The 24018-nt window shown below is 40.9% G+C and overlaps 1 protein-coding gene across 5 annotated transcripts in view; it reads left to right on the top strand.

Annotated features, from left to right (window-relative positions):
- Positions 1–24018, top strand: part of TGFBR3 (transforming growth factor beta receptor 3) — a 181389-nt gene that overhangs the window by 76106 nt on the left and 81265 nt on the right. For all 5 annotated transcript variants that reach the window (XM_072997929.2, XM_072997928.2, XM_020807120.3 and 2 more), the window contains one exon: positions 19595–19732. In XM_072997929.2, coding sequence (XP_072854030.2) covers positions 19595–19732 — 138 coding nt within the window. The remainder of the gene's footprint in view (positions 1–19594; positions 19733–24018) is intronic.

The following is a 24018-nucleotide window of genomic DNA, read 5'->3' as shown; positions in this document are numbered from 1 at the left end:
CACATCTAATGCTTATGGTAGAATTATGGAGGCAGGGATAGGATGCTTGCGTTGACTTCAGACATGCCTCTTCTGCATATTAGGAAAGAGAACAACAGCAAGTGAGTTAAGGACGTGCTTTTCCTGGCTGCCTTTATTTTTACATAGAGTGGGTGCCATAGATTTATCCAGTTCATTTTTGGAAAACAGTGAGGCTCTGTGACTGTTTGTTTTTGGTTATTTCACTCATGCAATAGTTAGAAAAGATTTTCTGATCTCATGCTAATTTTTCATATCTGTATAATATTTGCTTTGAGAACTATAGTTCATTTAGTGACGTCAGATGTTAATTGTCCTGATTAATACAGCAATTTTTTTTGCTATATTGTGATATTAAAAGCAACATCCTATAGTCCCTTCTACCCAGTGAGTAACTATCGCTGATGCAGAAAACCCTGTCTTGTTTAATGTGGCCTCTTCATTTTATTTACTTTGGATTGAAGTTCCTTCTGGGTTATTTTCTAAGTCAGCCCAAAATTACCAGTCATTGGACTTGGAACCCTTTTCAGCTTAAACCACCAGAAGTTTCAGAGGAAGTTGTATGGGGGCCAGAACGCTATTTGTTTAGAGCTTAGGTCCAACAGAAACATCAGGGTAATCTTAGTTTACTCTTAAACAGATAAGAACCAATTATTTTCAGACAGAGTAAGCTTTAACAACATATGCCGTTTTCTTGAAAATTGGGTAGTAGAAATTGTATAAGAAGAGAGAGACATATTTCCTGGGATGAAAGACTGGGTGGAGATCTGAAATAATGTTAAAGTATGAAGAGAAAATATATGTGCAATTAAAAAAAAATTATCTAGTGATTCTGTCTTGCTTTAAAAACCCCATGGAGCTATAATTGAAGCAGGAATAATAATGCAAAGTTAAATCATGAAACTTAGAGCAACGTAGTATAAGTGAGCAGTAGTCTCTTTATTTATCATTATGCTTACTTAATTCATTGACATAGTGCAGTAAACTAACACTTGAGAACTGTTCAGATGTGTAAAAAACCCAAACTGACTTGTGGTCAAGAAAAGAACTTCCATTCTTGGTTTGTTATGAGTTGATGTTTCTTACGGTATATCAACCATAGAGTTTTTTTTTTTGACAGGCTAGAATATCAAACCAGGATCAAACCTAGAAACTGCCATTTAAACAACCAGGAACGTTTTAAAATCTTTTCCCGAGAAGGAAGGGAAAGAGTATGTATCTAAACCAGGAGGTTATGCACAAACTGCAGTTTGTTATAAGTCTTCAACTTGTATGCTCCCTCCTGCACTTCCCTTTGTGCAAATAAAGGTAAAGGTAAAGGTTCCCCTTGACAATTTTTGTCCAGTCGTGTCCGACTCTAGGGGGCGGCGCTCATCCCGCTCTTCAAGCCATAGAGCCAGCATTTGTCCGAAGACAATCTTTCCGTGGTCACATGGCCAGTGTGATTTAGACACGGAACGCTGTTTACCTTCCCACCGAGGAGGTCCCTATTTATCTACTCGCATTTGCATGCTTTCGAACCGCTAGGTTGGCGGGAGCTGGGACAAGCGACGGGTGCTCATTCCGTTGCGTGGATTCGATCTTACGACTGCCGGATCTTCTGACCCTGCAGTACAGGCTTCTGCGGTTTAGCCCACAGCGCCACCACGTCCCTCTTTGTGCAGAAAGGGTAGGAAATAAGGTCCTTATGCTTTTGGATAGTGGCAAACTATGGTATGCTTTTATGTCAAGTGTAAAACATTGCTTCTAACTGCAGAGGGACTATTAAACCTGGTTCAAGATCACTATTCAGTGCGATAATGATATATGAATATACCTTGGTTTGCGCAAATCATATTTCCTGTGTTTGGATGAAGAGCCTTACCGTACTTTGGGGCTACTTGGGATAAGAAGCTTCCAATGTCCTCCACTTTTGACAGAACAGATTGGGAAGGAGAAGAGGAAGGCAGCCTGGTAGTTTGAGGCTCACATGTACTTGTGCTCATCAGGGGAAAACATGCTTTGCTGTTAAAAGTAGCAGCTAGATGTGCTTCATAATTACAGCTCTGGAAAACTCAAGCTTGAGTTGCCACTTTAGACTGAGTGTGGGGAAAATCTGTTGAAATATAACACCGCACTAAGTTTTGCTTGAATGGTAATGCACAACATTTCTTCCCATCCTGTAATACTTAAATATGGACATACCTACCAGAGCTGAGTCTTACAGCATAAATACTTTCGGTCCCCAGTGACTCATATACTTGCTTTTTACACTGGCTCTAAGAAGGGGAAAAAACTTTGTTTTACAGTTCCAACATAATTTTTCATTCTAAATTTGACATTTCCTGCATTTGACTGAGGTTTTTCTACTTCTGCAACACACCTGTAAAGTGATCTACCTCTCTTATGCCCAGCTGGAGAAATACGTAATCTGTGGACTGAACTGACCTTTCGTTCTTATACAAACATAGATACTATGCTGTGGAATTATAGCTTTACAACACTTTTCTGTAATTAAAATAACTGTGTTCTGTTAAGTGGACTTCAATTCATGATGACAGTTTGTGGGATTTTGTAGGTATAGAATTCTCAGAAGTGGTTTACCAGTCCTTTCTTCTGGGCTGGCGTATGCAGTTTGCCCAAGGCTACACACTGGCCTTTCTCCCAGGAGGCATAGTGGGGAATCAGATCCCCAACCTCTCACTCTGTAGTCACTACCCTACTTATTCAGTGATCACCCCAGATCAACGTCTGTCCTTTAGTAACTTATCAAAGTATATTAATTAGAACAATTGTAAAGGTGCTTTTGAACTGTGGTGCTGGAGGAGACTCTTGAGAGTCCCCTGGACTGCAAAGAGAACAAACCTATCCATTTTGAAGGAAATCAACCCTGAGTGCTGACTGAAAGGACAGAACCTGAAGCTGAGGCTCCAATACTTTGGCCATCTCATGAGAAGAGAAGACTCCCTGGAAAAGGCCCTGATGTTGGGAAAATGTGAAGGCAGGGGGAGAAGGGGATGACAGAGGACGAGATGGTTGGTCAGTGTCATCAAATCTACCAACATGAATTTGACCCAACTCCGGGAGGCAGTAGAAGACAGGAGGGCCTGGTGTGCTCTGGTCCATGGGGTCACGAAGAGCTGGACATGACTTAATGACTAAACAACAAAAATACAGCATTTTACATTTTGTAAAACGTAATGGATTAAGGCTGCAGTATTTCCTGTGAAGTAAGCCCCATTGAACTCAGAGGAGCTTGCTTCCAAGTCAATATCCATAGGATTGGGTTCTAAGCATCTTTTTGATGGACTTATTTTTTTCCCCCAGCAGGGCTGATAAATGCATTTCTTTTTGATTTATGGGATATTTTCAGACCACACTTAGACTTCTTATGGGTGTTCTCAGTTATCTGATGTGATGCATCCTTCAGCAGTATTCGTTTTGATGTAGGGTGATGAGAACTGTGCATAGTATTCAAAGCATGGCAATGAAAATAATTTGTATTTGTATTAAGGACAGTGTGACAGTTTTTATTTTTGTTCCCCTTTTCAGTTACACTGAATTTGCCCCACCCCCTTTTTAAGTCAATGGTATCATCAAATTGTCTGCCACCAGCCTAATACTGTATCTTTTTCATGGTCAGTCACTGCTAGCTTGGGTCTCATTAGCCTACATGTGAATTTTGCTTACTATAAACCATACAGTTGCACTTTGATGCCCGTTTTCTCTGCTTAGTGTGAAATGTTTGAAGCCCTTTGTTTTCCCTTTTCATTGCAAACTACACTACAGTTGAAATCCTGTTTGTATAAGCCTTGCAATATGAGGCTGATGATGTCAGCAGCCAGGGCATTTTTTTTAAGAAATTAAACATTTCTCCCTCCCAGTTGGGTCCCATCATTGTTAGGAACCAATAAGGGCAGCAGGATAGGAGGGAAGTCTTTAGTTATTGAAAGCTGCCACTCCTGGTAAAGCCATTCTGCAGCCCTGGATTCCTGATAATGAAGAGATCTCAGAACCCATAGGGACCTTAGAATGGGAAGGGGAAAGGTTTACTTTCTCCCCCAAAAAATGAACCAACTGATAACATTGTCAGCCTTACGGAACACAACACAAAGAGGATTTTCACATATATATTTCATGCTACATGCAAAAATGGCCACCAATCTTACTGGTCCCACCTCAGCTTTGAAACTTCTGTCTGCTTTTTCCTCTGCTTTATTGCTTATAACATGCATTACTGGAAACAGCAGAAGTGGTATTGGGTATAGAGTGGGACACTGGTTGCTAAAATAAAAGAATAACAACCAGTCTGTGCCATCCTTGGCTGAAAACTGAAAACTGCACTAGTGGTGGAACAAACTCTTCTGCAGTATTCATGGAATTTTCCTGTCCTTTTCCTTCTTCAACAAGCAGGGGTTTTTGTCTCTGAAAACATACCTGTTTACAGAAACATTTCTGTTTTCCAGTCAAAGGATGTTGTATTTCTGTCCTTGCAAATCTAGGTTTAAGAGCGCTCAGGCAGATTTCCTTTTCCCTACATAAACAACACCAACATCTGGCAGTTTTAAAATTCCAGATGCAGTGATCAGAGCAGGTTATTAAATGCTCATCCATGTTGCAGTGGATGTCTTGCAAGTGATGGTGCACATTTGCTGCAGGTGGCATGTTGAGAGTTCTGAAGCTGAAACCCCAACTCATCGGGGGCCCAGGATGTGGTGGTGTGACTGAGATGGATGAAGTACTGCTTCATTTTCTCTACTGATGTGATCACCAACTCTCAGCAGTCCTTGGGGCTGTGTTGGCACTGGCAGAGCCCTCATGTGAACTGGCCAATCCGGGCATGGAGGGAATGGGACTTCCTGCTGGCAGTTCAGATAGGGGAAAATGTTCAGTATGGCTCACCCAATGTTTATTGGCTTCCCTGACACACTCTGGCTCAGTCTTTGTGGGAACCCACTCACCCACCCATTCCTTGAAGCTTGTTTAAGCAAGGGTGGTTTTGGTGTGTGATGTGTAAAAGAGATGTAATTTGCATATCACTGTGATTATCTACTCTGTTACTGTTTGGGGAATAGCATACTGGGTGGGCAGTAATGTGTATAGGAATAGATACACTTTTGGGGATGAGGCAGGTGGACTCCATCTCAGGCTGGGGATCCCCATAGGGATCTGTAGGTTGAATCTTAGCAGGATCACTCCAGCTTGAAGTGGGGGCAGAAAAGGCACTCTGAACTTCTCTAGCAGATGGCAGTGGATCCTACCTAGTGGTCTTGTGCTTGGGGATTCCCTCCTCACTGCTGTTCTCTGGGAAACCAGCAGGTGGCCTGGGTAGAGGCATGGTCAGAAGGTGAGTATTCTGATGCTTGGATCTGGTATCTTATGCTGCACCAGAGCCATTGTCCACTACAGTGGGGTCTTGACTTGAGAACTTAATCCGTATTGGAAGGCGGTTCTCAAGTCAAAAGGTTCTCAGGTCAAATCTGCATTTCCCATAGGAATGCATTGAAAACCATTTGATCCGTATCTGCTCTTTTCCATCCATAGAAACTAATGGGAAGGTGCTATTCCACCTTCGACCATTAGAGGGGGATATTTTGTTTCTTTTTTTCTTAGGTCAAGAAAGGTTCAGGGAAGGCAGAGAAAATACAGTCCAGGCAGTACAGTACCAGGCAGTCTGAAGACTGTCTCCCAATCCACTCTCTAAACGCTGGGAGGAGTGAGGAAGCAGGGCACCCTTTTCACTGGCCAACAGTTAACTGAAAGTTCACATTTTGCACTTTCCCTGCCCCCCACGTGGGTTTTTTTTCAGTTTGTAACTCAAATCTAAGTACTTAAGTCAAGTCAATATTTTCCTATGAGAGCGGTTCTTAAGTCAAAATGTTCTTAACTCGAGCCGTTCTTAAGTCAAGACCCCACTATATAAACATTCAAGCTGTAGCCATGTATCATCCACCTTTCCAAACAAACTGATTGATGTCTTCTTTCAGGTGGGAGCAGAGACCATGTTGCCAAGGATTAGTGTGTGGTTCCACAAGTTTCATCATTCATATTAGGGGTATCATCTCACGACTGATATTTTTTCCTGTTGTCTGAGCCTTACAACGTGTTCCTTCATTTCTATATAACTGCTTGTAGGATTGAAGCCTTGAGTCTAATAGGACCTAAATTTAGTACTGCTTCAGTGAGTATGTTGTAATCAGCCTTGGTTAGGATTTGCATCAATACCCTCATCATTGCTAAATAAATAAAAAAGGGTGGTACTAGTTGTGTCTTTACAGTCCTCAGAATAATCTTCATTTTATTGGACAGAATTCAGTGTAGTTTAAGCAACCTTGTTTGTGCATCATGACTTTCTCCTTCTCTCCAACCTTTCAGGCACCTAGTGACCCCCAATCATTGTGAGAGCTCGTAGAGAAGATTTGCAGAGCATGTACTGTAGAGTGAAACTCTGAGTAGGGGGTGAATGTCCTCTCTCATTTCACTAATGTAAGCTGTTCCATTGGTGGAATGGTCTACCTCAGTACAACCCTTTTAAAAGAAATTATTGAAATAATTTTCTCACCTTTCTGTACCAAAGTGTGCTCAGGATTTTGTTGCTAATCCACATTATTCAATCTCCAGCATTTGAGGGGTAAAACTTTAACTGAACTGTCCCACTTGAGCAAGTAGTTGTGGCATGAAACCTGGAATGCTCTTGGCCTTTCTTCCAACACCAAGAGTAATCAACAACACATTGGCTGAAATCCAGTAGGGAGTTGCAACCAGAGGAGGGCCATTGAATTAATGGAATTTACAGAGGAGTAGATTCTCCAAATCTACTCTGATTCAGTGGGCCTACTCTAATTGTGATTTATTACTAGATTTCAGCCATTGTCTGGCAGGTCAGTTGCAATTCATATGTGCTTAATTGCTGCATATTTCCATATTAGTACGTATTTCTTTTTTGCTGCTATTAATGGATCAAGTGGGGCAGTGTCAACCTTCAGAATTTTAGGTTTGGCCTTACAAAAATAAAATGGTCAGGCCACATGCTGCAGCTCTGTAGAGAGCCGTCTCTTGATCTCTGTGGGGTAGTTGGCATAAGTTATCCTTGTGACTTTAAATAGAATTAGAACAAGAAAATGTGTTCTGTTTAATGGGTAACAGTCTTGACCTCCCAAGGATGCTTTTGTGCAAGACTCCTGTAGACCTCTGCATGCTATGCTGTGCTGAGGCACATGGATTGGTTTTGTTTTGTACAGTCATTCTGTAAACAAAAAGATTTTGGAAATGATTGTGTTACACTTTCAAAGGCTTAGCTCCATATCCGCTTTAATACATAGAAGAAATGGCATTGGTAGTCTCCGTCTCTGTGTCTGGGCTTCATTGTTACGATGCAGAGTCCACTTAAAACAATTGCATTTGGTGAGCTGGTATAACTCAGTAGGTAGGAGTGCTTGCCTTCAAAGCCAGGAGCTTGAATCTCCATTGTGGCTTCAAAGAGAAGAGCCAGTAGACATCACCTGGAGAATATGTCCCTAAATGCCTTGGCACCTATGTGGCCTTGCATAAGCTGCTTGACCCCAGAGCACCACCAGTTGGAGGGACTTACTGGACTGCTTTTGAGTACTTTATCCTGAGAAACCCTTGAGAGGGTCTCCTTGAGTTGAGATTTACTTGATGTCAAATAATTAGTGAAAGTTAATGACCATGCTGTAGCTGCGGTCCTTTCCACAACTGCTTGCCTGTGCATCCTGAGTTGGTTGTGCTCTACACTTACATGCAAACACTAGAAAGAGAATTTATGCTAACCCAGAAGAATAAAAGAAAATCTGAGATCCACAGTTGGTCAGTGCCTTTATTAAGAATAAATGTGCATTCACAAAATGTGCTTCAGGCTTGATGGTAAAAAAAATTGGCAGGTGAAAAAGCAAGGAATGTGGGGTAAAATGGCTAGCTATTTATGCTATCGAGGCCTGCACTTAAACTCAGTCACATGACTTTTGATAAGTCCACTGGGAAGAAGACTGTACTGTATATGCTAATTCTCCTTTTGTGGAAGAACAGCAGCAGCGATCTAGACATTTTTTCAGAACTGAAAAGCTTGCATTTTTTCTGAATTTATGGTTGATCTTACAGTGGTGTTCCCTACCTGTGGAGCTGAAAAGCTAACGGGTGATTATGTGGCCAAAAGCAACAAAATAATATTGATTAGAGCTACTATTTATTTGCTTTGTGTCTCATAGGTAACATAATTAATATTCTATGAACAGACAGATTTATAAGCATAGGATCTGCAGAGAAATGTTGATATATTGGCCACTTATTTATCACCAAAGGGGGTGGGAGAGGACACACATGTGCAATGTGTGCATCTAGTTCTTTATACATTTATATGTAAACTTATTCATAATCACTACACATTATATTTCACAATTGGCAAGCCCATGGATTTCCCATCAAATCACCTCTTCAGTTTTATTCACTTTTCACCCTTCTCAAGATCACCACAAATGTTCTTCTTCCATTAATTTACCCCATGTTAATTTCCTTCGTCAGGTAATGTTAAAGGATGACTGGATTTCTGCAACAGAGAGTTGGAGGGTGGTAATTCCCTCTCAACTGAAGTTGAGTTCCCTAGCTATGTACACAGTTTTCCTCCATAATCCTATACTTTTGGAGGACAAATTTGGAACCTGAATATGACCTTAAAATAACAAGCCTTCTGGCACAATAGAGGACACATTGCATTTTGAATTGAGATCTCAGCATTATGAAAAAACCAATCCATCTTTATTATTCCTGTGAGAAGTAGAGAGAAGTGGGGAGTGCCTGCTGAAGGCACAGTAACTAGGTGGAAGCAAAAGCTTCTGCCTGTAGGACTGCACTGCCTTTTTAATACAAAGATGGCATAAGCATAATTTCCTGTTTTGTGTAAGGCAAAGTTGTGGGAGAACGTCAGGTATCTTTAAGGGTTTATCTGGATTTTTTGCGGAGTTGGCCTGTAATTCCATTTGAATTTAATGGATGGCCTGGGTTCTAGGAACTAGAACATTTCCCATAATCCTCTACAAGAGAAGCCATGCAAGCTTCTGCACTACATATCCGCGAAGGCTTTCACGGCCGGGATCTAATGGTTGTTGTGGGTTTTTCGGGCTCTTTGGCCGTGTTCTGAAGGTTGTTCTTCCTAACACTTCGCTAGTCTCTGTGGCCGGCGTCTTCAGAGCTGTCCTCTGAAGGTGCCGGCCACAGAGATTGGCAAAACATTAGGAAGAACAACCTTCAGAACACGCCCAAAGAGCCCAAAAAACCCACAGCAACCATTCTGCACTACACTTTGCAGGGTTCAAGAAGGTCCTGAACCCAGGGTTCTCCAGTGAAACCCTTGTTCCTTTGGTGGACTGTGATGGGCTTATTTGCAGGTGAGCAAAATTAGAACAGTTGTCCAAGCAGAACCAGGAGGGCGGGCAAGACTTCCATTTTAATTACTCACAGTGTTCACCTTTCTCTTCCATGTAGTATTGCTTTGGATCAGCTGTATATTTTTGTTTCTCAATAGTAATTAGCTATTTTTAATTACTAAACACATATACACACACATTATTGCACAGTACATGCTTCCACACTATAGTGTAAAACCCATCCACTTTATCATCACCTCAGTGCCCACAATTTAATATGAAGTAGCAGCACAACCCCATGGGCAATCCCCACAGCAGCAAAAGTAACTAGAACATTACAGTTACTTCATACAAGAAGTGAAGTGCTCCTTTATTAATATATAATAACAATTAGTATAGTTATATTTCGGTTAATATAAAATAACTACTATAATATAGTTACACTTCAGTTATTATAAAAATAACTAAGTGCAAGTAATGTGTTATTTGCAACTAGTTACTTGCAGTCTCTGACCTGAACTATTTTCCTGCCTCTCAGCCTTTGAACAGATTGCTTTGGAGGCCTGTTTTGCAGGGCAGTAATGTACTTCTGTTACGTGTGGTACTCTTCCCTTTTTCTCTGGATTAGCTTACACACCTCTCAGAGTTTTCAATTTGCTAACCAACAGTTTTTTCAATCAACACTTACAAAATGTGGTCTTCTTCCTTCAGTAAAACATCTGTTAAGAATTTAGTGGAAATACAATTCTTTCCACATCTGGAAGAATATGTTCATTGTAATAAAAAGTGGGTCGTCTTATAGCAAAACATACTTTTTTCTACAATACTTTCAAGGATCACATATTGTTAGCAGCTCTCTGTACAGTTTTGTGACTGGTTTGATGTGATCTGCATGTGCTCTGCTGGGGAAGGGGGAAGGGAGGAATAAGTTCTTAAGAGTTCACTGTTTGGTTTTCAGGCATGACATGTGTCTAAAAGAATAAGCTGAGAATAATAAGATTTAGAAGAGAGACCAAAGATTTTATATTCAGAGAGAGAGAAGAGAGAACGTGTGTAATCTGGAGATTTCAGATGAAATAAAATATGCTGAAGATTTAAAAGAAAATGTAACTTGAACCCAAAGCTGATTTTAAGTACTGGATACTGTTAATAAATTATCAGTAAAGCTGGATAAGTAAAACCACCCAAAAATATTTGTGAGACGTATAATAAAAATGAATTCATTGTCGACAGAGGAATGTAGAGTATTAAGAGTCAGCAGTAGGTGGTCCAAACCCAGATGTGGCTACTTGGAAGTTGCTTCTTTCACTATAACAGCCAATATTCTTTTCTCTCTCCCATCTAGGGTTCTTAAAAGTGTTGTTCCACTTCCACCCTCAGTTACAGTGATGCCTCGCTTAACGAGGATAATCCGTTACAGCGAAATCGCTGTAGAGCGAAATCCTCGTTAAGCGAAATAAAAAATCCCATTGAAACGCATTGAAAACTCGTTCAGTGTGTTCCAATGGGCTGAAAAACTCACCGTCCAGCAAAGATCCTCCATAGGGGTAGCCATTTTTGGTGCCTGTAAAACAAAAACACAGCGGGGAGCCATTTTACACTATTTTGAAGCCGCCGATCAGCTGTTTGAAAAATGTCGTAATGCGAAGAATCGGTTCCCGAAGTAGGGAACCGATCGTCGGGAAGCAAATTATGCCTATTAAAACATCATTTTGCGATCGCAAAAGCGATTGCAAAACAGTCATCATATAGCGGTTTCGTCATTTAATGAGGCAATCGTTAAGCGAGGCACCACTGTACTCGGCAAAGCACAAGCTTCTTTTCAAGGTACTTGCAAACTGTTCTGTATAGGAATCTTGGGTGAAGAGGCCAAAGCTACCTTTGTACTCCCAGTTAGAGCCTGTGGTTGGTTCCCTTCACCATCTGTCGTTTTGATACTTGGCAGTGCAGAGGGTTAGGGAGGTAAATAAAGACACATTATGTTTTTCTTTCTGTACTTTGCACTTAAGAGGGAAGTCAGATCACATTATGTGCAACACACTCTTGTTCTTTTGAATACTCAGGTTTGTGATACTTTTCTTGAAATACTTTTCTTTTCCACACTTAAGTAGGCCTTTAAAACAGCACAATTTGAAAGTTTCTTCTTGCAGAGTACATTGTGTGAATCTGCTAAAATTGTCTAAAATAGTTCACATGCTTCTTTTGGCTTCTGGTTCCTAGGTCTATGTGGAGTTGTTGCCCTTTTAATGTTTTTATGTGCATTCGTATTTCAGTAAATTTATTTGACCATAATAGTAACTGTGTTGCAGATGCAGCATACATGGGGAAATCTGTGTGCCTCAACAAACTTCAGTAAACATAAAAACTGAATGACTCACTCACTGAGGTTAACAATTAGCAAAAATCTAGCACAATGTATTCTGGAAGGCTTTCAGGGCTAGAATCCGATGGTTGTAGGTTTTTCGAATATGTTTGGCCATATTCTGAAGGTTTTTCTTCCTAACGCTAGCTAACGACACCCATCAATCACAGTGACAGATCATCTTCCCCCTTATCACAACAATACACCCATAACAAAAAAACACCCCAATCACCATAATCACCCAGTCTCCTGAAAAGGACAAAAAGCTGATCCGACAGCTACAAATACAGTGGTGCCCCGCTATACACTTACCCCGCATGATGTCAAAATCGCTTAACAATGACATTTTTGCGATCGCTATTGTAATCGCAAAATGATGGCTCCAGTGAGGGCAATCCACTTGACACTGATTAGGAGCCTGCTTCGCGAACCGTTTGTTTACTATATGATGTTTTTTCTGGCTCCACAAAATGGCTTCCCTCCGCAAAATGGCTTCCCTCCCTTCTCAAAATGGCTGCTTTCCGGAGGGAAGCTTCGCATTACAGCAATTTTGAACAGGTGATCTGCGCTTCTCTATGCGCAGTCTTCGCTGGACGATGAGGTATTTCCCTATTGGAACGCATTGACCGGTTTTCAATGCATTGCAATAGGTTTTTCCCTGCTTGACGACGATATCGCTTAACAGCGATTTTCCTGGAACGGATTATCGTCGTCAAGCGGGGCACCACTGTACTCAACTATCCCCCTCACTACACCAGAACACAGAGTTCTAACTCCTGTCCTCTGAAGATTCCGGCCACAGACACTGGTGAAACATTAGGAAGAAAAACCTTCAGAACAGGGGCAAACAGCCTGAAAAACTTACAACAACCAATTTAGCACAATTTTCTCCATTTGGCCTTTCTGAAGGTGCATTTGATTACAGTTCCCATAACTGACATTTTGGAGGCAATAGGTCTCGAAAGGCTAACTTAATGTATTGACCACTTAGTATATTTTAGGGATTAGCACTAGGAGATCAAAGGCTGAAATCTGGCCCAAGAAGACCGTCTTCTGAGCTACTAAGCATGAAGTAAAATGGCTGTGAGATGAACTGTTGACTACACAAATGGAACCTGTTGGCAGTTCATATGCAAGCATGTGACAAAGGCAGTGGTTTTCATCAAAATGGACCACAGTCTGTTGTGGAAGGTTTTAGAACAGTTGAATAATATATTTCATAGCAGGAATGACCCCCTATATATTCCTGGATTGCCATGCCATTAATCTGTTATTGTTGGCTATGCTGGCTAGGCCTGAGGAGAACTGCAGACCAGTAACATCTGGAGTTCCGTGCTCTTCCCTCTCCTGCTTTATAGAATGTCCTAGAGAGCAGTGGATTCGACCTTTTGTTTGTGCCTGAGCAGGTAATTAAATTTATATAAATACTCCTTCAAGACATAATGCTCTAATTTTGTGACTCGAAGAGTATGAAACCTCTGAGTCTTTAAAGCCATTTTCTCATGCTTTTCTGAACAGCTGCTTCAGCATGGTTGCTGTAATCTGATATATTTTTCCCCTGGTTTATTCGCACAAATTTGTAATGGTTGTTTTGGGAAAATGTGCTGTGAATTAATCCAGAGTCCTTCACACTAGAGCAGTTAGTTCAGCGTTATAAAACCTGAGTCATTTGACTTTCATAACAACATTTGTGACCATGTGATCTGGGGCCTTAAAAAGTCAGCAAAACCAAATTATACTTGAACCAGCCCCTTTTGCTTTGATATTTTTCAATATTTGTGCACCCAGTCTGTTCCTATAACACAAATTACTTTGCCAGAATAATGGGGCATGAGCCCATAGTCTGTTTTTGTAGTTTGGTTGCTATGGTGATGTTTGGCCTTCCATGAGAGTGCCATCTCCAGGGAAACAGAAGTTTGCAGCTGCCTTTACCTACTTGATATAATGTGTCTGCAAGACTCTTTTGAAAGAAATCCTTAACTACAGAAGTATGTAAAACCCATAGAAGTAGTCTGCTCTCTAGAATAATCTGCTCTCTTCAAGGCTGAGGTATATTACCTACAAAATTATTACAGTGAACTCTCAGCTTCTGTAATAAATGGGCCTTTGCATTTCTTATCTATTGCTGTATCCATGTAGGAGGGAAAAGGAAATACATTTCTAATAAAACTGTCATTTCTGTTTTAACTGGAAGTGCAGGGTTATGCATGTAGTTTCCTCTGGGCTAAGGGTTAGTGTGTTCATTTTAGAAAAGCATATACTCTAGTCTTCGTGGGACTGTGCAGCTTCAGAATGTAGATAATGGATTGTATGATTTTGTTCTATGCAGCAGAAGCTCGTTGAATGTAAAAAAAGTATAGATAATGAAGCGTCATTGTAGGAGTTCTTTTTTTAAAAAAATGCTACTTTTCTGTGTAGAGAAAGTTTTGTTGTTTTTTCTATGTGCCCATTTATGGCACATGGCAACCCTAATAGGTTTTTCAGCTATGTGAAATATTTAACGGTTGGATTTATCACTACCATGTCCTCCTCAGTAAGTTTCCATAGGCAAGCGGGGATTTAAACCCAAATCTCCTAGGTTTTAATCTTCTTAACATTTAAAACCTTGGAAATGGGTTGTCATAAATTGGAATCAACTTGACGAGATACAATTATTTATTATAGATAAATAGTCTTAGCAAAGTGGTGTTGCCTAAATAAATAAAATGGCACTTCCTTTATTAATTAATTCACTGAACATTTGAATTGGTCCATATTAAACTGCCCTAAAATTAATAAATCCAGTTATATAATCGTAGAATCACAGAGTTGGAAGAGACCACAGGGGCCATCGAGTCCAACTCCCTGCCATGCAGGAACTCCATCAAAGCACTCCCAACAGATGGCCATCCAGCCTCTGCTTAAAAACCTCCAAAGAAGGAGATTCCACCACACTATGAGGCAGCCTATTCCACTGCCGACCAGCTTGACTGTCAGGAAGTTCTTCCTGAGGTTCAGGTGGAATTCCTTTTCCCGTAGTTTGAAACCACTGCTCCTTGTCCTAGTGTCTGGACCGTGGAAAACAAACCTGTCCCTTCCTCAACATGACATCCCTTCAAATATTTAAACATGGCTATCATGTCCCCTCTTAACCTTTTTTTTGTAAGGCTAAGCATTCCCAGCTCTCTAAGCTGCTCCTCATAGGACATGGTTTCCAGGCCTTTCACCATTTTGGTCACCCTCCTCTGGATACATTCTAGGTTGTCAACATCCTTCTTGAACTGAGGTGCCCAGAACTGGACACAATACTTCAGGTGAGGTCTGAACAAAGCAGAATAGAGTGATACTATCACTTCCCTTGATATAGACACTAGTCTCTTATTGATGCAACCAAGAATTGCATTGGCTTTCTTGGCAGCCGCATCACACTGCTGACTCATGTTCAGTTTGTGGTCTACCAAGACTCCTAAATCCCTTTCACAGGTACTGTTGTCTAGCCAGGTGCCTTCCATCCTATATCTGTGCAGTTCATTTTTTTCTGCTTAGGTGTAGGACCTTGCATTTCTCCCTGTTGAAATTCATTTTGTTAGTTTTGGCCCAGGACTCTAATCTGTCAAGGTCATTTTGAATTTTAAACCTGTCCTCAGGGGTGTCACCTGCAAATTTGATCAGCATACTCTCTATTCCTTCATCCAAGTCATTGATAAAGGTGTTGAATGGCACAGGGCCCAGAACAGAACCCTGAGGCACCCCACTAGTTACCTCTCCTCTCTCCAAGATGAAGAGAAGCCATTGGTGAGCACTCTTCGGGTTCAGTCAGTCAACCAATTACAAATCACTGAACAGTAGCATTGTCTAGCCTATATTTTACTACCTTCCTTGCAAGAATATCATGGGTAACTTTGTCAAAGGCCTTACTGAAATCAAGATATGCTGCATCCACAGCATTCCCTTCATCTATCAAGCCTGCAAATCTATCAAAAACAAAAAAAAAGATCAGATTAGTCTGGTATGACTTGTTTTTGAGAAACAAGCAATAAAAAACCATCAGCAACCACAAAGATGATATAAAATTAAAAAAACAAATAACAAATACTGGCAAGATAAAATACTCCCAAAGACCCACATTTAAAATACATCTAGACCAAGTATGGGAAAGTGTGACCTTGCAGATGGCTTTCGGGCATGTGTCTCCTATTGTTGCAAGTCAGATAGCCATTGGTGAGGCATCATGGAAAAACATCTGGAGGGCCAAATTTGCCTAACACTGATTTGGCAGTCAAAGAGACTGAAAAGGCTTTTCATGCTACTGAAAGATCAAGACTGCTGCTAGTCAAACCTCAGAGAACAAGTAGGGGCATTTAGTAAGAGCCATCATTCAGATCCTGCAGTCCTTAAGCTGGGGTGGGTTATGTCTGAGGTTCTGGGGGCCACTTTCACTCTCTCCTGGATCTCTAGTATGCCCTACCTTCTATTCTGAATTTTGCTCACTGAAATAAATGGGAAATAGTGCTTCCAGAAATCCTGGCAGGTATGGCCTGCCATTTGATTGCTCCCCTGAGCCTTCCAATTTCATTTCAGGCCTGACACAGCCATGGGGAGGAGGCATGATCACTTTTAAAGGGCAAATATCCCCTCGCTTTCTGGAGACATGGTTTCCAAATTGTTGACTCTTGGTGTGGGTGTGTGAGGAGATTAGAATGGTTCATAGGGGCCTGCACCCCTGGCTCTGCAAGGTAGACAATCTAGATATAAGCCATGAAGTGTTATGCAGCTCTAAACTAGTACTGTGCTGTGCAGCTCTAAACTAGTGATACAGTACAGTGGTGCCCTGCATAGCAACGATAATCCATTCCGAAAAAATCATCGCTATACGGATTCGTCGCTATGCGGAACAAAAAAGCCCATAGGAACACATTAAAATGCATTTAATGTGTTCCTATGGACTTAAAAACTCACCTTATATGAAAATCCTCCATAGGGGCGGCCATTTTCGGTGCCTCTAAAGCGAGGCAACACAGCAGGCGGCCATTTTGGAACCGCCGATCAGCTGTGCGAAAATGGGGCCTTTGGGGTGATCCCCGGGGAGCACTTCCCCGTGATCATCCCAAAGGCTCCACCGCTTGCTCTTTCTCTCCCCTCGCAGGTCCAGCCTCGGCAGGGAAACTGAGGCACTGCGCCCACCACCCTGGCCGAGAAAGACCTTCTGCTCCTGCAGAAGGTCTTTCTCGGCCAGGGTGGCAGCGCCGCCTCAGTCTCCCTGCCGAGGCTGGACCTGCGAGGGGAGAGAAAGAGAGAGAGAGCCGAAGCACAGCTGATCGGCGGGGGTTTGCGAGGACGGCTTCCCCGCGATCTTTGCAACCCCCCGCCGATCAGCTGTGCTTCGGCGCGCTCTCTCCCCTCGCAGCTCCAACCTCGGCAGGGAGACTGAGGCACCCGCCACCACCCTGGCCGAGAAAGACCTTCTGTGCCTGCAGAAGGTCTTTCTCGGCCAGGGTGGCAGCACCGCCTCAGTCTCCCTGCTGAGGCTGGAGCTGTGAGGGGAGAGAGAGAGGGAGGGAGGGAGCCAAAGCACAGCTGATCGGCGGGGGGTTGCGAGGATGGCTTCCCCCCGATCTTCGCAAACCCCCGCCAATCAGCTGTGCTTCGGCGCGCTCTCTCTTCACCCCTCGCAACACTGCTGATCGGCGGGGCCTTTGGGATGATAGCGGGGAAGCACTTCCCCTGATCATCGCAAAGCGATTTTTACCTATCTAAAACATCGTTATGCGATCACTTTTGCGATCGCAAAAACTCAATCGCTATGGGGCACTCGTTAAGCGAGGCACCACTGTATATGCTTATTAGTATTATTGTTTTTAAATTTGTAAAACACCCAGAGTAGACCTTTGGTCTAGATGGGTGGGATAGAAATCAATCAATCAATCAATCAATCAATCAATCAATCAATCAATCAATCAATCAAATAGGGAAACAACCAAACAAGTAAACAAACAAGTAAACAAGTAAACAAACAAACAAACAAATAAATAAATAAATAAATAAATACTGTAACTTTGAATTGAGCCTGGACATAAGCTGAGAAGTACTGAAGCACTCCCAATGGGTGTACTATGTTTGTAATGCCTGATTCCAGTCAGTCCTTTGCTACCATACTTTGTATTAGCTGAGGTTTCTGGAATTTCTTCACCAGTTTTGCTGAAAAGCTAGTTGAGTGTTAATATGTTTTCCTTTTATTGACACAAAATTGTCCCATTGTTTGATTTCAAATGTACTAGTTTGAGACAATCCTATCTCTTTAGATTCCGTGTTTCACAAGATGTCATGCATAGTTCTGAATTCTCCAGAACTCTTTTAACAAGCTAAATGAGAACAAATAGATTAGAAAAGAGTAGGGGCAGAAGTTATGGGGGGAGTAGCTGATGCTTAAGCTGAGCAGTTTACATCAGTTTATATCAACCCTTCAAGGAAATACACTGGCATGTTGGGGTTGGGAAAGATACACCTGTTATTTTAAGCTTTTATAAGCACTAGTCAATTTTTTAGAAATCTCTTTTTGCAGAATTACAGTGGACATATCAGCAACACAATGGTTTCAAGGATTAGTTAGTTAGTATAAAAATAAATTAAAAGACACCTGCTTCTTGGGGGAATGACAAACCTCGACAGCATCTTAAAAAGCAGAGACATCACCTTGCCAACAAAAGTCCGAATAGTCAAAGCTATGGTTTTCCCTATAATGATGTATGGAAGTGAGAGCTGGACCATAAAGAAAGCTGACCACCAAAGAATTGATGCTTTTGAATTGTGGTATTGGAGGAGGCTCTTGAGAGTCCCCTGGACTGTAAGGAGAACAAACCTATCCATTCTAAAGGAAATCAACCCTGAGTGCTCACTGGAAGGCCAGATCCTGAAGCTGAGGCTCCAATACTTTGCCTATCTCATGAGAAGACTCCCTGGAAAAGACGCTGATGTTAGAAAAGTGTGAAGGCAGGAGGAGAAAGGGATGACAGAGGATGAGATAGTTGGACAGTGTCATCGAAGCTACCAACATGAATTTGACCCAACTCTGGGAGGCAGTGGAAGACAGGAGGGCCTGGCGTGCTCTGGTCCATGGTGCCACGAAGAATAGGACATGACTAAACGACTAAACAAGAACAATAAAAATAAACCACATGTATAAACAAATATAACAGCAATTGTCTAATAAATCAAGAGCAGGAATCATCAAAATCATCAGTCTATAAAACATTAAGAGAGGATGCTCTCAAAGGCTTCACTAAACATCCTCTTGAAGGCTGTGAGGGAGGACAGGTGCAGCTCCACCAGGAGAGCATTCCAAAGGACCGGGGCCACTATCAAGAAGGCTCTGTTTTTAGTATGTAGATGACTTCCCAGCCTCCCTCGGTGCAGCATGGGCCTGAGAGGATTGGGTGACGTGGGTGGATGTTTTTGGGGAAGGATGTTCGGACAAGTAGTAAGGACTCCCTGCCACTTCCCAAATTCCTCCCTAAACCTCTTATACCACAACCCTTGTACATCCATGAGACCAAAACTTGTCCATAGAAGCTGCACTAATTGGCAGTTTTGGACCAGTCAGAACCTCAATGTGCATCTGTTCTTTGACAGAGACAGAAAACCATAGGTGGCTTAGCAGGTTTATTGCACAGGAGGTTGCAAAAATTGTATTGTAGGTGTGGAAACATTTCTGAATTAATACATTTTTAAGCTCTAAAACTTGACATGGTTCGTGGCCTATGAGCTTTTCAACCTAAATGAACTTGAAACTTGAGAGATTAAATATTAATAATGAACTTCTGGATTTTTATCAAATGTCCGTATTGTTTTAGTTGACAGTGATGATTTTTGTTTTCAGGTTGCCTTGCATCTAAAATCAATTTCTTCCATTCACATCCACCGGAAGCCACTGGTATTCTTACTGAACTCTCCTGTGCCCTTGATGTGGAAGGTGAAAATGGAAAGACTTGCCCTGGGGATTCCAAGAGTTTTCATTGTAAGTATTCAAGAGTTCGCCACTTTATAGCATACCATATGCAGTTAATTGATTGATGAGGGTAGACTAAAGAAATGTTAATTAGTTCTCAGATTTCAGGCCAAGAGTTCTTAGGGCCATTTGGTGGCTTGTGAATGAAATTGGAAAGGACTCGGTGATTTCTTTGAACGTGCGTTGAAAATGGATTGTTTTATGGAATTGGCCTTGTTGTGCTGTTGTTGACCATAGTAGGTCTTCCCATGTTTTAAGAGGCTATGTGGCCTGTGGAAGATCACGGACCCTGGAAAGTGAAAGGGTACTAATGTCAGCAGCCAAGAACACAGTCAGAAGTGTTAGGAGGAAACAACATACCATATTTTTCCATCTATAAGATGCTACTTTTACCTAAAATCATTACCCTAAAATTGAGGGGTGTCTTTTACACGGAAGTAAGCTGAGATAGCTGAGGAGAGAACAAAATGGCACATACCTTTCCTCTGTAAACAGGCTTCCTTCAGACACAAGGCTTAGTTTCCTACAGTCAGGAGACTTAGCTTCTTCCAATCAGGAGCCTTATAGCACTGATGTCAGCTGACCCGGAACAAACTAATTGGAATACACCTCCTTGGAGGTGGAGCCTGTAGGCTCAAGATTCAGCAGAGACAAACTGTCTGACATTCTGAGCTCAGAGGCTGAATCCTCAAAGCCAAGTTTTCTTAATTTGGGGGTTAGAAAATTGGGGGAGGGCATCTTATAAATGGGTGTGTGTTATAAATGGAAAATACAGTACTTGCTGTGTGGTCTCTGCAACCAAAAGTCTGAACTGGGCCTCTCTCCCATGTACAGGAGAAAAAGCTGTTTTTGATCGGAGACTTTGTTAGAAGCACACATTTAGGTCCCGAGTGAAGTCATGTATCAAATGCAGGAATACTGCTGCAGCAGAGCGATCCAGCTATTACCTACTGTTTTGTAAATCACATCTCCATAGTTTGCCAGGATGTTCAAATTTACTGTTTGTAAAACTAAGCAGACTGGTTGTTTGGATTACATGTTTAGGCTATGATATCATGTCTCATGAAGAATCCTTTAAAGCTTCATTATTTAACAGCCTAATTTCAGAAGCAAACATTACTGTTACTGATGGCGGAAGAATTGGCCAAGGCCTGTTCTGTTTTATGAGGCACAGCCCACGCTGTTTGAGAGGGCAAGGGATGTTCCTCTTGGTCTAGATTCTGTACTCTAGAATAAGAAGGGAGAGTTTTTCAAATGGTATCTGAACCAGAACCAAGACCGTGTTGCCAGTTTTACTGGCCTTGTACCATTGGTTTCCAGAATTATGTCTCCAGAGGCCATTCTAGTTTGGTAAATCTTATTAAGTTTTTCCTTCACCCTTTAGCACATAATACTCTAGATTAGGTCAGATACAACAGCTGGGAGGAGGATGGATATTGCCAAACTGGATGAAGCAAAGGGACGCTCCAAATAATGGGTAATGTAGTCCTCCTGGTGGCATCCCACAGTCTTAAGCAGAAGGGGAACTGTATGGTTTAGTGCTCCTCAACATCAAAAACTCACTGCAGCTGGAAAGGTCATACATAAAGGGGGAGAGATGCAATTCTACAGTACTTCCTGGCATGCAAGTTTTCTGAGTACTGGGAGTGGTGATTCTGAGAAAGACTATTCCACTACCAGCAGTTTTAATTGGGCACAGTCACAGGAGGATAGCATGATGTGTTTTTTTCTGAACTTCTTAACTGGATTCAGTCTTAAGAGTCAAACATTCTGTGATGCTAAATGCATCTTTGCATCCGAAGTTTGGGATTCAGTGCTCTTCTTTTTAAAACCTAACGATTCCAACCGAGAGAGGAAGAGAACATTTGAATTATTTCTTCCCCCTAAGCAAACATTATATTCAGAAAAACAGCTTTTCAGGTCCAGCTGTAATATTAGTAATTTGTAGGAAACAGAATTTGGTATTTTGGCTCAGCATTTTCCAACTTACTCTCTTCAAATATGTTAAGAGTGTTGTTCCCATACGCAGTCAACCAGCAAGGCCAGGGGACATGCTGGGTGGGATCATGGGATTCGTAGTCCAACACATCAGGAGACTACTGGTTTAGGAAAGGCTGCTTTAGCCACTTGTACTGAATATTTTTTGGCCTCATTGTTCCATGTTGATCCAACCTGAAAAATAAAATATTTTGTATCTTCAAACTTAATACAGGTATTTTTGTCTTGAAAGTTCCCATTTGAAATAATTTTCTCTCTGTGTGTGTTTTTTAAAAAATGTCTAGAATGAGAAATATGTGAGTTCCATATGCACTGATGTCAGAATTATTTCGTCTGTCTCTATGGAGGCTTTTAATTGGATGATTCATCAGTTTTCTGGCTTAATTTGCCAATGTAAAAGGACTTTGGTTAGAAAATGTAAAAGTATTAACAGGTTGTTATTTTCCATTGAATCTACTGAGGTAAACCCTCTGCTAATAGCAAATATGAAGAAATAAAAGTATAATTGTTTTTAAAAAGCACACTGGAACACTGGCAGCCAAATTAAGTGCCTTTGCTTAAGCTGCCACAGAATGACATAAGAACTGACTTAGTGGATAAAACTAAAGCTAGTCACAAATGGTGATTAGAATTCTGATGACAACTTCTCAAGTAGAAAAGCTTGGCGAAACGTTAGGAAGAACAACCTTCAGAACACGGCCAAAGAACCCGAAAACCCCACAACAACCTTCTCCTTAATATTGGTCCCTAGCGTTTAGTCATCAGATACAAACCTCTTCTGAATGTGTTTTGCTGTCAGTTGTTATGGTTAACAGCCATTCATTATGTTGATGGTATTAAATATTCAAAATGTTTTAGGGAGAAAGGGCTCTTTAAGGTAGGCCTGTCATATTTACTGGTATACCTAATGCTACTGCTGAGTTTGTGGCTGAGATGAATGTGGACCAGCAATCTCCATCTTAATCATAGTTCATCCTTTTACGTAGGAATGACATGCACCAACATTTCCAGTATGCCCTAAAAATGTTGGCTGGTATAGCTGTTCAGCAAATTTGGCTTATTTATTTTGGATGCTGCTTTTCATACAGCCAACCCTCGACGTACAGACTTAATCCATTCCGGAAGGAAGTTTGTAAGTTGAAAAGTTTGTAACTCGAATCAGCATTTCCCATAGGAATGCATTGAAAACCAATTAATCCGTTCTGGCTGTTTTTGGTTCTTAGGTCGAGGTGCGGTTTGTAAGTCGAAGCATGCAAAGCTGGTTAATCCGTTCCTACCACTAGGGGCAGAATTTTTTCTTTTTTTCTATTAACCTAAGATGGTGTAGGTTAAAAAAAGGCAGGAAACCACGGAGGGAACAAACGCGGTTTAAAAAGAACACTTTTTAAATCAAGCACCTTTTATTTACACCAAAACAGGTACCTTTTCAACCAAGCACCTTTTAAATCAAAACAAGCAGCTTTTAAAGCAACCAAGCACATTTTTACCCAAGCCCAGTTTAACCCAAACAAAGCACCTTTTAAACTAAATACCAATAAATCTTAGTTGATTCTCTATATAATAATTTTTTATATTAGGAATACTTAAACCTCCAATTTTTTGAGCCTTACACCAATATCTTTTATTTATTCTTGATTTTTTTACCTTGATTACAAAATCCATTAAGTAATCCCTGCCAGTACTTAAAATCTTCTAATTGTATTGGGAGCATCTTGAATAAAAAAAAATTTTTTTGGTAATATTTTCATTTTGATCATAGCGATTCTCCCAAACCACAATAGTTTCAATTTAGAATACTCCTGCAATTTATCTTTAATATCACTTTTTAATTTGTTAAAATTTTGCTTCTTTAATTTTGAGTCACTTTAACTATATACCTAAATATTTAATATAATTACACATTTTAAAACCATATTTATTTACAAACATTTCTTGTTCAGATCTGTTATAATTAAACATCATTATGTGTGTTTTTGCTAGTTAATAGTTGATCCTGTTATTTCCCCAAATTTTTCTAAATTATTTTTAATTTTATCCATACTTTCTAATGGGATTTTAAGAGTTAATAATGAATCATCAGCAAATAAATTAATCTTACTTGTATCATTGTTACCTAATCCTTTAATTAATTCATCATTTCTTATTGCTTTATCTAACAGTTCTATAATGATTTTAAAAAATCATTTATTTTTATCCACTATGTAACAGTGCTTGAAAGAGAAGACAGAAGGTGTACCTGACACACTCTCTGGCACTGTTTTTATACAAATACTTGTAAATCATAAAATAATTCTTAG

The sequence above is a fragment of the Pogona vitticeps genome, chromosome 4 (genome assembly GCF_051106095.1).
Source record: "Pogona vitticeps strain Pit_001003342236 chromosome 4, PviZW2.1, whole genome shotgun sequence".
NCBI classification, from domain to species: Eukaryota; Metazoa; Chordata; class Lepidosauria; order Squamata; family Agamidae; genus Pogona; species Pogona vitticeps.
The sequence above is the reverse complement of the archived record's forward strand: the minus strand, read 5'-3'. Positions and strand labels throughout refer to the sequence as shown.